This window comes from Takifugu flavidus, chromosome 1 (genome assembly GCF_003711565.1).
Source record: "Takifugu flavidus isolate HTHZ2018 chromosome 1, ASM371156v2, whole genome shotgun sequence".
NCBI classification, from domain to species: Eukaryota; Metazoa; Chordata; class Actinopteri; order Tetraodontiformes; family Tetraodontidae; genus Takifugu; species Takifugu flavidus.
The window spans coordinates 4,888,119-4,899,325 of record NC_079520.1 but is presented as its reverse complement, the minus strand read 5'-3'; the positions used below and the strand labels follow the sequence as shown (position 1 = coordinate 4,899,325).

At 44.3% G+C, this 11,207-nt stretch overlaps 1 protein-coding gene and 1 long non-coding RNA gene across 4 annotated transcripts in view; one reads left to right on the top strand and one right to left on the bottom strand.

Annotated features, from left to right (window-relative positions):
- Positions 1-2,084: 2,084 nt before the first annotated feature.
- LOC130531474 (uncharacterized) lies at positions 2,085-3,438 on the bottom strand. 2 transcript variants are annotated; one of them, XR_008952103.1, is made up of 3 exons: positions 3,325-3,438; positions 2,321-2,851; positions 2,085-2,244 (listed from the first exon to the last, which is right to left on the bottom strand). It is a non-coding gene; the product is annotated as an uncharacterized LOC130531474 (long non-coding RNA). The 2 variants fall into 2 exon arrangements; XR_008952104.1 differs by lacking the exon at positions 3,325-3,438 and adding an exon at positions 2,942-3,229.
- The window catches only part of pth2ra (parathyroid hormone 2 receptor a), a 28,597-nt gene continuing 20,642 nt past the window's right edge, over positions 3,253-11,207 (top strand). The window contains exons 1-5 of one of the 2 annotated variants that reach the window (XM_057043514.1): positions 3,253-4,876; positions 6,797-6,898; positions 8,338-8,448; positions 8,653-8,774; positions 9,646-9,743. In XM_057043514.1, coding sequence (XP_056899494.1) covers positions 6,829-6,898; positions 8,338-8,448; positions 8,653-8,774; positions 9,646-9,743 — 401 coding nt within the window. In that variant the 5' untranslated portion in view covers positions 3,253-4,876; positions 6,797-6,828. Of the gene's footprint in view, positions 4,877-6,792; positions 6,899-8,337; positions 8,449-8,652; positions 8,775-9,645; positions 9,744-11,207 lie in introns of both variants that reach the window. The other variant, XM_057043505.1, reaches the window with a different exon arrangement.

Sequence of the window (11,207 nt, the reverse complement as noted above, 5' to 3'; positions counted from 1 at the left end):
TGAAGGAAGGCGCTGGGTGCAGCAGAAGCAGTGATGTGGTGTCTCAGGAGGTCTGCGGTTGGATGCAAATGAGATGTCCACACGGTGCAGGGAAAGCTGTGGGCAAAGTGTCCTGGAAAGGCCACGATAGCGAGAAGGAGTGTGCGGCGGAGTGAACTCCCCGCATCCAAACTAAATCCTGATCCACCTTCCAACAAGATCAGGTTTATTTGCATCCTGCCAGTCAGATCAAAGGCTTGGACTCTGATTGGGTTTCCAAAAAAGTTATGGATGCAAGTCCCTGGTGCCATAAACAGGTTAATTGCTATCACACTGTGCCTCGTGTCATCACCCTGCTCCCGATATCAAAGTGCTGCTGTTTTACGGAGGAGGAAATTAGACAGGCGGTTAGATCTGCCGGGGTGTCGATGCTGCTGTAAACACGCTTAGGCCTCAAGCGTTACCAGGGTAACACAGCTGATGAAAGGCGGATATTATGGAACACTTTATTATTTGCATGGAGGAAAAAACACCTCTAATGAGTAAAAAAATGAATAAAGAAATAACTGTAAAACACTCAAATGTATTTTACTATCGGGCTAATATCATGGCTTTTCAGGATAATAAATGCATCATTATTAGAAATGTATTTTTTCTATGCTAAGAAAAGTTTGATTTATTGATTATTTTGATTGAATTTGTTTGATTAGAATAATGTAGATTCTGCTTAATCCTTCCTCTGTGTAGCTTAACCCTTTCAACCGTGACGGTATTTTCAGAAGAAAATTCCCATGAAATAGATTTCTTCACAATAATGAGGTGCACATGCATGTTCTGAGTGTTAATGGATACCTAGCGAGCTCAGGGAGGTTCCCAGACTCTTTATGAACTCATAAGAGATGCAGACACCAAATGATGGCGTTTTGGGTCAAATGCTGGCGTTGGAGGTTTCAGATGGCCATTTTTTGCTGTGCCACCTCTCCTGGTGGACTTCATTGTCTGTTTGGCAGGTCTGGATCAGGGGATCCAAACTGTGCGACCGCACCAGCTGGCTGTTTGAGTGAGCGCACGGCGGGGGCACATTATCTATCACCTAGTTTGGTCATGAAAACAGAAAAAGATGCTCGCAGAAACCATTTCAAAGGCTATGCATATGAAAAGAATGATTTTTCATGATGAAGAGCAAAAAAACCCATATCTTTGCATTTGTTTCCTCAGTTCTCCATTTATCCTCTTCACATCCTTTGAAAGGACAAACTCTTAACCAGCAGTAGGCAGGAAATTTAAGTCTTCTTTGGGTGATCAAGATCTTTTGGTAAAAAGGTTTTACTTTATACGCCTGAATTGTGTAAAAAAAAAACCTCACTCCTTAATGGGTCATGTGTTATTCTACTATGTTCTGAGAACCTGTGGAGCACCACTTGTACCTGTCGACTGTCGCGTTTTAACAAAAGGGAGGAGCAGTTTGGTGCCCAAAATCAGAAACAGGAGTTTTCACGTGCCACAAAGAGACGTGGCATGAGGAGCCTGACCAAGCACCGTCGGTTTGGAAACTCTTCAACCAAACAGGGCGTCGCTACATTCAGGATAAGATCGACACAGTTTATGCGGTTAAAGCTCCCGTGTGTGAGCTCTGGAAGCATCCAGAACACTGAGTACAGAGAACTAAACCCTCAACTCACTCCCTTCTCCAGAGTATGGCATAACTAGTTGACAACTACCGTAGTCTCCAGCCCAGAGATACTAGATGATGAGTAATAATAACAACTAGTAACTTGATAGTTATGTTTGTCCCCTCTGGGCTACTGTAGGAACAGCAGGGTTCGACACGCATCAATATTTCTGAAAAGTTTCTATTCTTATGAGGACGAGGCGGCATTAACTGATGACTAACAAAGGCAGCTGAGCTGAAGGCTGTTCACTCATTAATGCAAAAGATGTTCTTCCTCTTTCTATCCCTCTTTTAACGGTGTCAAAAAAAGAAATTCTAAAATTTCTGCAACATTACTTTGAGATTAGTGTCCTCTCATCCTCTGTAGTAATTCATGAGGGTCGTTTGCTTTTTTTGGACTACACATTCATTACAAGCTGCAAACATTTATAAAGCATTTATTATTATAGATGCAGTGAAGTTGTTGTGAGGAGATATTTTAGCCTATTTTAGAATTGTTCCCCTCATCATTCCTTTGCTCGGGGCTCTCCACAGAGAGGAAGATAGAGGTTGGATTCATTTAGCCAGGAGGCGGCAGGAGGAAGTGGCGGCATCTGGGGGAGATGAACTCTTTCAGGATTTCAAGGACACCCACAAACAGGGCAAGGTCAAGATTACGGGTCTCCTCACCGCCTTAGGAGCACACTCAACAGGGGCTCCTCAGGTCTTCTGGAGGCTCAGGCACAGATTTGGGGTTGTGCAGATACCAGAATGAGCTTGATTTGGGATTCTAGAGAGCGTACAGTGTAATGGACCCGAGGGGGGGTCTTTCCCTTGATAACTTGGTTAGAACCGATAACTTTGCGTGACGATTGCTGCAATTGGTCGCTTATGAAAGAGGAAGAGGTGTAAAAGAGGTGTTTTAGGTCAGGGAATGGAAATAATCGAAGCAAAGAACTGAATTGGAAGGCTCCGGACAAATGTGCTGGTTTGTTTCGATTGGCAAAACACAGGAAGTCTTTGAGAAAACAGAAGTGAGAGGACATGAATACGGAGGGAGATGAAGATAATTGGAAAACAGGGGATTTGACTGTAGCAGAGTAGAGCATTGTGCTAATCAGCACAAGCAACAATAGAGCAACAAACCTTTAAATCTGACAGGATTCCAGTGAGATGGACCTTAAAGCTGGAGTTGAAATCCTGAAGCCACACTGGGGAAATCTAGGGAGAGCAACAAAACCAGTAAAGAGAAACAGGCGATCAATCAGAATCAATAACACATCAACGAGGAAAACACACACAAAAACATACATCATTTATTGGCCTTGAAGTGCTTTGGGCTGTAGCAAAAATAATGTGGTGTAAAAATATTTTGCAGGTGAAAGAAACCACAAGAAAAATCACACTTCTGACAGGATTTTGTGACTCACACCACTTTATCTAACGCCCTCACACCGCCAAAAAACTCCCGCTAAATACCCGGCAACACCCAACAGATCTTAAATTTCCTTTCAAACAGTGGTCCTAAAGTCCCGCGGATATGCAGATTCCAAGAATTCTGCATGGATCGTTCTGCCTCCCATCCTGAGGCAAATGCAGCAAAAAACACCCCTGCATATTTAAGAAAGCGCGTATTCGATTGCTTATTTACAGGAAGCGGTTTAAAGTGCTACAACACTGTTTGCGGCACCTACTCCAGCCAGCTTGAGTGAGCTCTAATCTGAGAGGCTCTGAAGGGAAACTGCAGAACGCAAAGACGGCTCCTTGCCTGCGTCTGATCATTAGGCTGCACCTCAGCCTCTCAGCAGCAACGGAAAAGAGAAGGTCAGCACAGCGAGCCCAAACACATATCAATATTATTCGAATTACTGCAATGCCTTTAAAATTGGCTGCATAGTTTTCGGTTTAAGGAGGAGTTTGTACTCTCATTAGTTATTTAAATCTACAGAGGCTGGAGATCAATGCAAATTGAGTAGCTGAAGCAAATTAAAGACGCCCGCATCCGGTCTTTCAGATTTTGTACAATTAAAATTCATAGCGCCACTCCCTTTTTCAGCCTACTTTAGTTACGGTTTGATTTTAATCAGATCACATTCCTGCTGATATGCAAGCGTGCCAGATATTCCGGCAAGCCAGTAAGACTCAATTGTGGCTCAACTGAGGGAACATTCAAAAGGAGTTCAAGGCTTCAGAGTAAAGATGCAGTTGTTTTTTGTTTTATTTTATCATTCTTCCACTGTCTCCCCACTAAGTATTAGGACATTTTACAAATTTTTCCACCAGAGTACAGCAGTTTCCAATCACTGTATCTGAATTGTGGACAGCTGTGTTGAATTCCTCTTGGTGGAGTCCCTGAGCAAACGACCCTTGGGAGATTCATGCCGATAAACTTCCTCTGCTTTCCACCTTTGCCAACACTCGGATATGCGGATTTTCGCGCACATTTTAGCCTTCACTCACACGGGGACATGGTTGTACACAGTTGTGACTCATCCAATAAAGTCTTAGTAAAATAGAAATGGAGGATTCGCTACAGGAAGCAGCCCGAGCATGCTACAGATCTTGTTTGCAGTACATTTTCAGGCTGGCTGGGGGATTATTTTATGTCATTGTTTGGATATTTATGATATATTTATGCTCTGCGCCTCCAAGGTGACTGTGATTTTAACCCCTGTGATTACAACCTTTCATAATCTGCGAAAGAAACAGGTTGTGAAGAAGCATCTTGGATGAGAGGAAACCTCCCCCAGTTGCTCTCAGATCCATTGTTGTTGCGCGCACGGGCTGGAGAGGTGTATTACCGGGGAGGAAGAGGAGTTACCGCCTCCTGATGGGAGAGGATCACGTGGTTCTCACGGGGGTTGCTGCAGAGCGGGTTTCAGTGGTCAGGACCCGGGGCTTGGCGCTGCCTGCGCGCACGGTGCGCATTTGGAGGCGCCGTTAACAGCGCAGGTGCGACGGACCTGAGCGGAGACGGAAGGTCGGAATTTTGTGTGTAGCGATGAAGTTGAAGGCAGAACCCCCCCTGCAGCGCAGTTCTGGGAACTTTTTAAGGAAACTTTGCCAGAAGGAGACGCGCTCCGGCATCAGAGGTGACCGTCGTTCCGGGTTTCTGCCCCAACTCAAATGAAGTTGATCCCGGCGAGGAAGATGTTTCAGCCTGGGGAAGGGAAGGGAAGTATGAAACCTGACATGTGGATAATGGTCATAAACTTTTTGGTACACTGGACGCTGGCAGACACACAGGTAAGCAAGCATCTGGATCTGGTTTTCATTACTATAAAAATCAGTGTTTAGGCACTGAAAGCGCATACAAAGGAATACCGAGCTCATCCATTATTGCAATCAAAAGAGTAGAAATCATCTCTTTCTCGGGCTGCTGCAATGACACAATACTTTCGGTCTAAACCTGCAACATCGTTACATTTTTGAAGCTTTGTTCCAAGTTTGAGGGGTAGCACCAACGCCTATATTGGGGTTCTTTGGTTTAGTTCTTTCAGAACCAGCTTTGCAATTCGTCTAGTGAGTGTTTTGGCAAGTCTAGCTGAAAAAGAGACAACTAGTTGAGTTCTCACGGGATTTCAATGATGGCAGTGCAGTAAAAAGGAATTGTTCAGATCAAAGTCAATAAAAGTCCAGTGAAGGTGACAGGTGACAGGGCGACAGCTGTTTGGAGCGCACGTATAAAAGACCATAAGTAAAGTACAGTGGCATCACTGCTCCGTTTGGTTATTTTTGCTTCAGTGTTGTAACAGAAGGTTCAGAAGGCAAATTGGGGAACTCAAACATGATCTGAGGACCACCTGTGTGATCCACTGCAGTATTTGCTAAGGCGTCTGCGAGAGAGAGAGCGCGCAACGGCAGCACAACGCTCGTTTTTGTCGCACACGTGCATCCAACCCAAGCGCGGCGCCCGTGCTGAGCGCTGTCAGGATGAGAGAGAATAAAGGATCAAAGTGACTCACAGGCTGTAGCCAACAGCCTGTGAGTCACCTTAAAGGTGTCGGACACCTTTAAGCTCCTACACAATGTGTGCACAATTGCAGCCGCTCTGGCAGACTGAAGTATACAGCTCACGATCCCTTTAAAAATGCAGATGTTAGGAAGGTGAACTCCACCAGAGCAACGATGGTTAATGCCCGCGCACGGGGAACTGTGTCACACGTTCACGTTTGATTAACATGCTTGATTTGCTCCAGATCTGATGCGGATCAATGAGCCTCACCAATTTGCATTTTGTTTTCCACTTCAGCGGGGTGAATGTCTACCTGACAGCACGGACTGATTAAGAGGTATTCAGTTACGCATTTCAAGGACTATTTAGAAGCATTTGGGAGAGAATTTGCCAAGTTTCCCACGTGGGGTGTGTTTGCATTACCTGTGGCAGAGTTTCAGATACTCTCCAGGCTCATTTCTAATATTCTGCTTCATTCTGTCAAAGCTACGACTTCCTGCCGGCCAGTTAAGTACCTGAATCACCTTTAATTTATGCATAAACTACTTTAAATACTCCCATTTGTGTCCGCATGAAAGCTGCCACTTTTATCCGTGGGTGTAGTAATGAACCCTGCTGTGGGAAAAGGTGATGCTTTTTGGACTCCTTCCCATGTTCATGCATAGACCACAATATAGTATCTCTATTAAACTCAGGCTTATTGCTCGCAGGACCCGGAAATCACAGTCGTCTGAGGCTGGGTTGAGCTGGGGTCGCTCATAATCAGCCATTTTTGTAGAGATAATTGATATTTACTCTGGCAGCCCCTTAGGTTGGAATTAAACAGGTAATGATGCTGCAAGAAGTGCTGACAAATGACTCAAATCCTTCAACAAATCTCTCTGGCAAATTCTCTCTTGGAAAAAGCAGCTTTTATTTGATCTGCGCAGGTGATGTAAGACAGACGTAAAACAGAAGTCTTTGCAATCAGCAGTTGGTGTTGTAAATGGAGCTGTTTCGCGCACGGATGTCCTTGAACAATTTTAACGATAGTTCACAAATCCTGAAACAACATTTCTTCGAACTAGTGTGGAAATCTGGCATTCATCCACGCCTTTTATTTTTTTTTAAATGTGACCGATCAACACCTATTTGATGCTGTTTGTTTCTCCTGGTGCTTTCATGAATTTCTGTTTTTTGGTTGTTTTTTAAAAATTGTTGTCCCCAGATAGAGGTGGATGGCCCTCTCTCTGCACAGGAACAGATGATCATCCTGTATGACATCAAACTGCAGTGCCAACAGAACCTCTCTAACACTGACCCGGGGTTCACAGGTAAGAACCAAAAGGAATAAAAGTGCATGAGCATGACTGGGAAGGCCCGGCACGTCCTACGCAGCTCAGCTTTTCCACTTTCACCTGTCGCCTCCTCGGCTAGAAAGTTAAATTGTTCTAAAGAACTTCTGAAAGGATTACTGGTGGCTTTTTCTGGGATAATTCATTTGGGGCTCATATCCAGTGTGGATCCTGACACACGCGCTGGCTGGGTGATTGGGAGAGCTGGAACGAAACATCTGTGCACTGTTGCTGGGTAACTAACTCAGCGCTTTGTCAAGACACTCCACACAACATTAAGCCTTTACCAGACATCTTTCCCACTATATCCTCCCTCTTCCTGCTTTCCTGCAGCTTTTAAAGTCAGATGGTGGCACTGTAATTTATGCATTTTGGTTTTCCGCTTTAGGTTTTCCTTTTGGACAATGAGAAGAATACGTGTGGGCGGTTTGAGAGATGCTGTAATATCGCTCGCCAGATGCAAACATCTGTGCACAAGAACAGCTCCATTCATTCCATCAAATACACCCCTGCTGATGACAGACCTCAGGGGAAAGGATGCTCTTTCTGTGGTGCAAGAGTGCGGAAGGATTAGCTAAAAATTGGCCGATGGGAACAAGCGAGACCCTTTCAAGCTTTCCACACAGTCGGAAGCTCTGACTATTTTGGTCTTTCAGAATCGAAACGTAAGAAAGGAATTCTTTACACTAGAAAGATTCTTCTTGAATGAACCTGCTCCATCAGCCAGGTTTTTATATTTGAGCCTCGACCTTTTCTGGCACACACCTGTTGCATTTACCCAATGTCTAAATAGAACTAAATGCATCACAGTCACTGTGGTACCAGAACTGCAGCCTATTTGTGCACCACAATATTAAAATCATCAACGGGGATGATTTCAAATATCAAGTATCTAATAATGAATCAAATATCCTACTACAGAATATTTCAGGGCAGTTTGGCATTGCATCAGGTCTCTGGACCCTGAGTGAGGCATTTACAAGCCTTGGAATTAATCCACATTTCATTACTCTGGGCTCTCGGGAAAGCGCAGTCCAATAAAACAAATAAGGTTTCGCATAAAAGTGTGCCTTCAATCTTCTAGGCGATTTGTTTTACGCTAACATCGTGTTTATGACTGACATCGTGTCAGTCAGCCACGTCCTCACCAGCAGCTCTGCATCACCTGGGCAACGCCGCTTAATCTTAATTACAGTCACACAGGCGCATGCTTACAACAGGGAACAATTAGGGTCCCCATTAAACTGATGTTTTCGGACTGCCGGAGGAAACCCGATGAAGCGGGCGGACGGAGAACATACAGAGTCCAATAAAATATCCCACTGATTGCAGACATACATGTGTGGACCGTTACCGGGTTTAGAAAGAGGTGGATGAGTTGCGTTTGGGTGACTGCGTGTTTCCATTTCCAACTGCAGACGAACCGTGTCCTCCCGAGTGGGACGGTCTCATCTGCTGGCCTCGTGGATCTCCAGGCCTCGTTACCAGAGTCCCCTGCCCGTCTTACATCTACGACTTCAATCACAGAGGTCGGTGTTTTGAATAGAGGATGATCAGTAAGTAATCAGTAATGCAATTTCATGCATTGGTTATACGAGGGTATTACTTTTCTTTGTATTTATTTTGTGGCCGTGCGACACATTATTGCTTCAGATGCAGCGTTTGAGTGTGACATTTTCTGCTAATTAACATGCTGGCAATGCCCCAAAGCCTGTGAAAGTGTGTGTTTACAGGACATGCGTACAGGACGTGTGACATCAACGGCTCCTGGGCAGTTTTGGAGGACTGGAATAAAACTTGGACCAACTACTCAGAGTGCTGGCACTTCCTCCACCATAACTACGAAGAGGAGAGAGTAAGTTCGAGATAAGAAAGTTCCGAAGACGCAAATCTCAGGATACTTGTTTCAAGTTAATCGGGACTCGGTAAATAATCTATTTGTATTGAAGTTGGAAAAGGTGGCACACACCGAGAACTCAAAGAAAAGCTGCGAATCACCTGTATAAAAGAATCGATTCCTTTCTTTTTCAGAAATGTCAGCTTCTGATGGCATCTTACAAGTGAATATTAAAATGCGATGTTTCATTTTATTTACCTAAAAAAAACTGTTGAGGTTCCCGTATTTCTGATTTAGAAAAAAGGAACAAAGTGCCAAAGTCTCACTTTGCCTTTTGAAATGGATGGACCCCCAACCTCCATCTAGTTAAACAATATTGAAATGGGGAAACAATTTTGTTGCTGTGAGTGTCGGGCAACTGTTGTGTCAATGAAAATGAAAATGGGACGGATCGAAACATTTTCATAATCAAGACCGATGTTCTGTTTTTGCCGCATATGACGTGCTGCATAAATCCCCCCCCCGCTGCGGTGGTTTATACTGCATCCAGAAAACAAAAAAAGATGGCAACAGAGTTGACGTCTGTGTGTTGGACACAGGACGCGCACACGCACGGTTAATTATCTGACTGTTACAGAGCTTGTTTCTGCTGCTGTGGTTGTTAATTCACCGTTAAAGTGGCGAGAGCGGTGGTGCTGACAAGAGGCAGGCGTTCCATAGATCATCAATATGCAGCCCCGTGACTTATCATTTCATCTTTTTGCTATCTGCTCTTTTGGAAATTGAATGCTGTATGTTCATGTAAATTATTAATTAGCTTCCCTGAAATGTACTAGAGCCTGAAAAGGCTCAATTTCCATGTAAGTTTTTCATATTTCTCTGTTCGCAGCAACATTTCTTTGACCGGCTGTACGTCATTTACACTGTTGGCTACGCCGTGTCCTTCAGCTCTCTGATGGTGGCCATCCTGATCATGGGCTTTTTCAGGTACAAAAGAAATTTCCATATCTTATTTTATGTGATGTGGAATATGTGAACCACAGCCACACACAACCAACTAGCCGCCAAAACAAGGTCGTTATGTCTTCATTCTTTAGCTTTTCTCACAGTTTATGAAAAATGGGACTTGCTCCCAGTGAATACACTTTCCTGCATGCTCTTGTGTCTCTTTTGCTCTATAAAATGCTTTCTGAAATTCAAAATATTAATAAAAAGGAACCTCAAATTGAAATAGTCATTTAAATATAGTGCTCAAATGAGCTTTTTCCTTTGATTTTTTGGCTAGTTTTGTTCTCACCAAAATAGGAAGCTTTACAAGGCATATCTGAGGGGGGTCCTGCACAAACATCTGCATGCCATCGGTCCCCTGGCGGCTGTTAGGTAGCGGACTGATATCTCGGATCATACGCCTATGCGGTGGGCCCTGGGTTCCATCTGGTGTGTGACAGCGCCAGGCCCCGTGCGGCTGGAGGGAATCAGCATTTCTGGATGATGATTAATTCTCCTCTCCATGCCTGAGAGCAGACCCCCTTCAGGAATCCGTCTGTCTCCTGCCCAGGCATTACAGGGACCTTGTGTAAAGGCAATACACATCAGAAATGTACAGCTGCAGGTTGGAGCAACCTGTGGTCTCATTTTTCCCTCAATGATTTGCAGCCTGTTTCTGAATCCTGCCCCCAATGGCTTCGTGGTTTTAGTTTCCACTGACTCTTACATTATTTTGTTCTTGGCAAAATGATGCATCGACGCCTGACGTGGGATTTAAGTATTTACCAATTTGAGCAGTTTATCCGACTGTGAGGAGCACACGAACTGGTCTAGTCGGCACCCAAAAAATACACACACCCATGCAGGAAATTGACAGCAACCCAAAACCGGCGGATTCTATGGAGATGACATTTGAGTTAAAAGCACCGCGAAATCAGCCCAATGTGATAACAGATTGCGCAGCGGGAACCTACAGGAAGCCGTATCAGCTCGCAAAGAGACCTGAGGATCAATACAGCCAGCCTCTCTCAGCACAACAGGTAGCAAGTAAGAACCAGGGGTGGGCCAGTGGGAAAGGCAGCGACAAAGGAGAAAGAGAAAGAATGGAATGGAAAAGCTGGACAAGGAGGAAGAGGATGAAAAAGGAATTCTAATTTCAACCTCAAGATTTGCTGAAGCTGATCACACACCAGTTAGCTGATTGAAAAGTTTCAACTTTAAGGAGCAGGAAACAGATAAATGCTGGAAATGGATGTATAAATATGTTTGAAGTGTTTTTTCATGAATCCCAAAGCGCCACTTCTAGATATTTATGCATTTTTGTCAAAGATGAGGTATCTGTGCTCTGCCCTCCGACGCCATTGTGACAGGATGAGAGCAGGAGAGTGCAGAAGTCTGAAGACACACAGGAGAATATAAAAACAGCCCTTTCTGAACGAGAGCTGTGATTTTTTAGCTCATCAG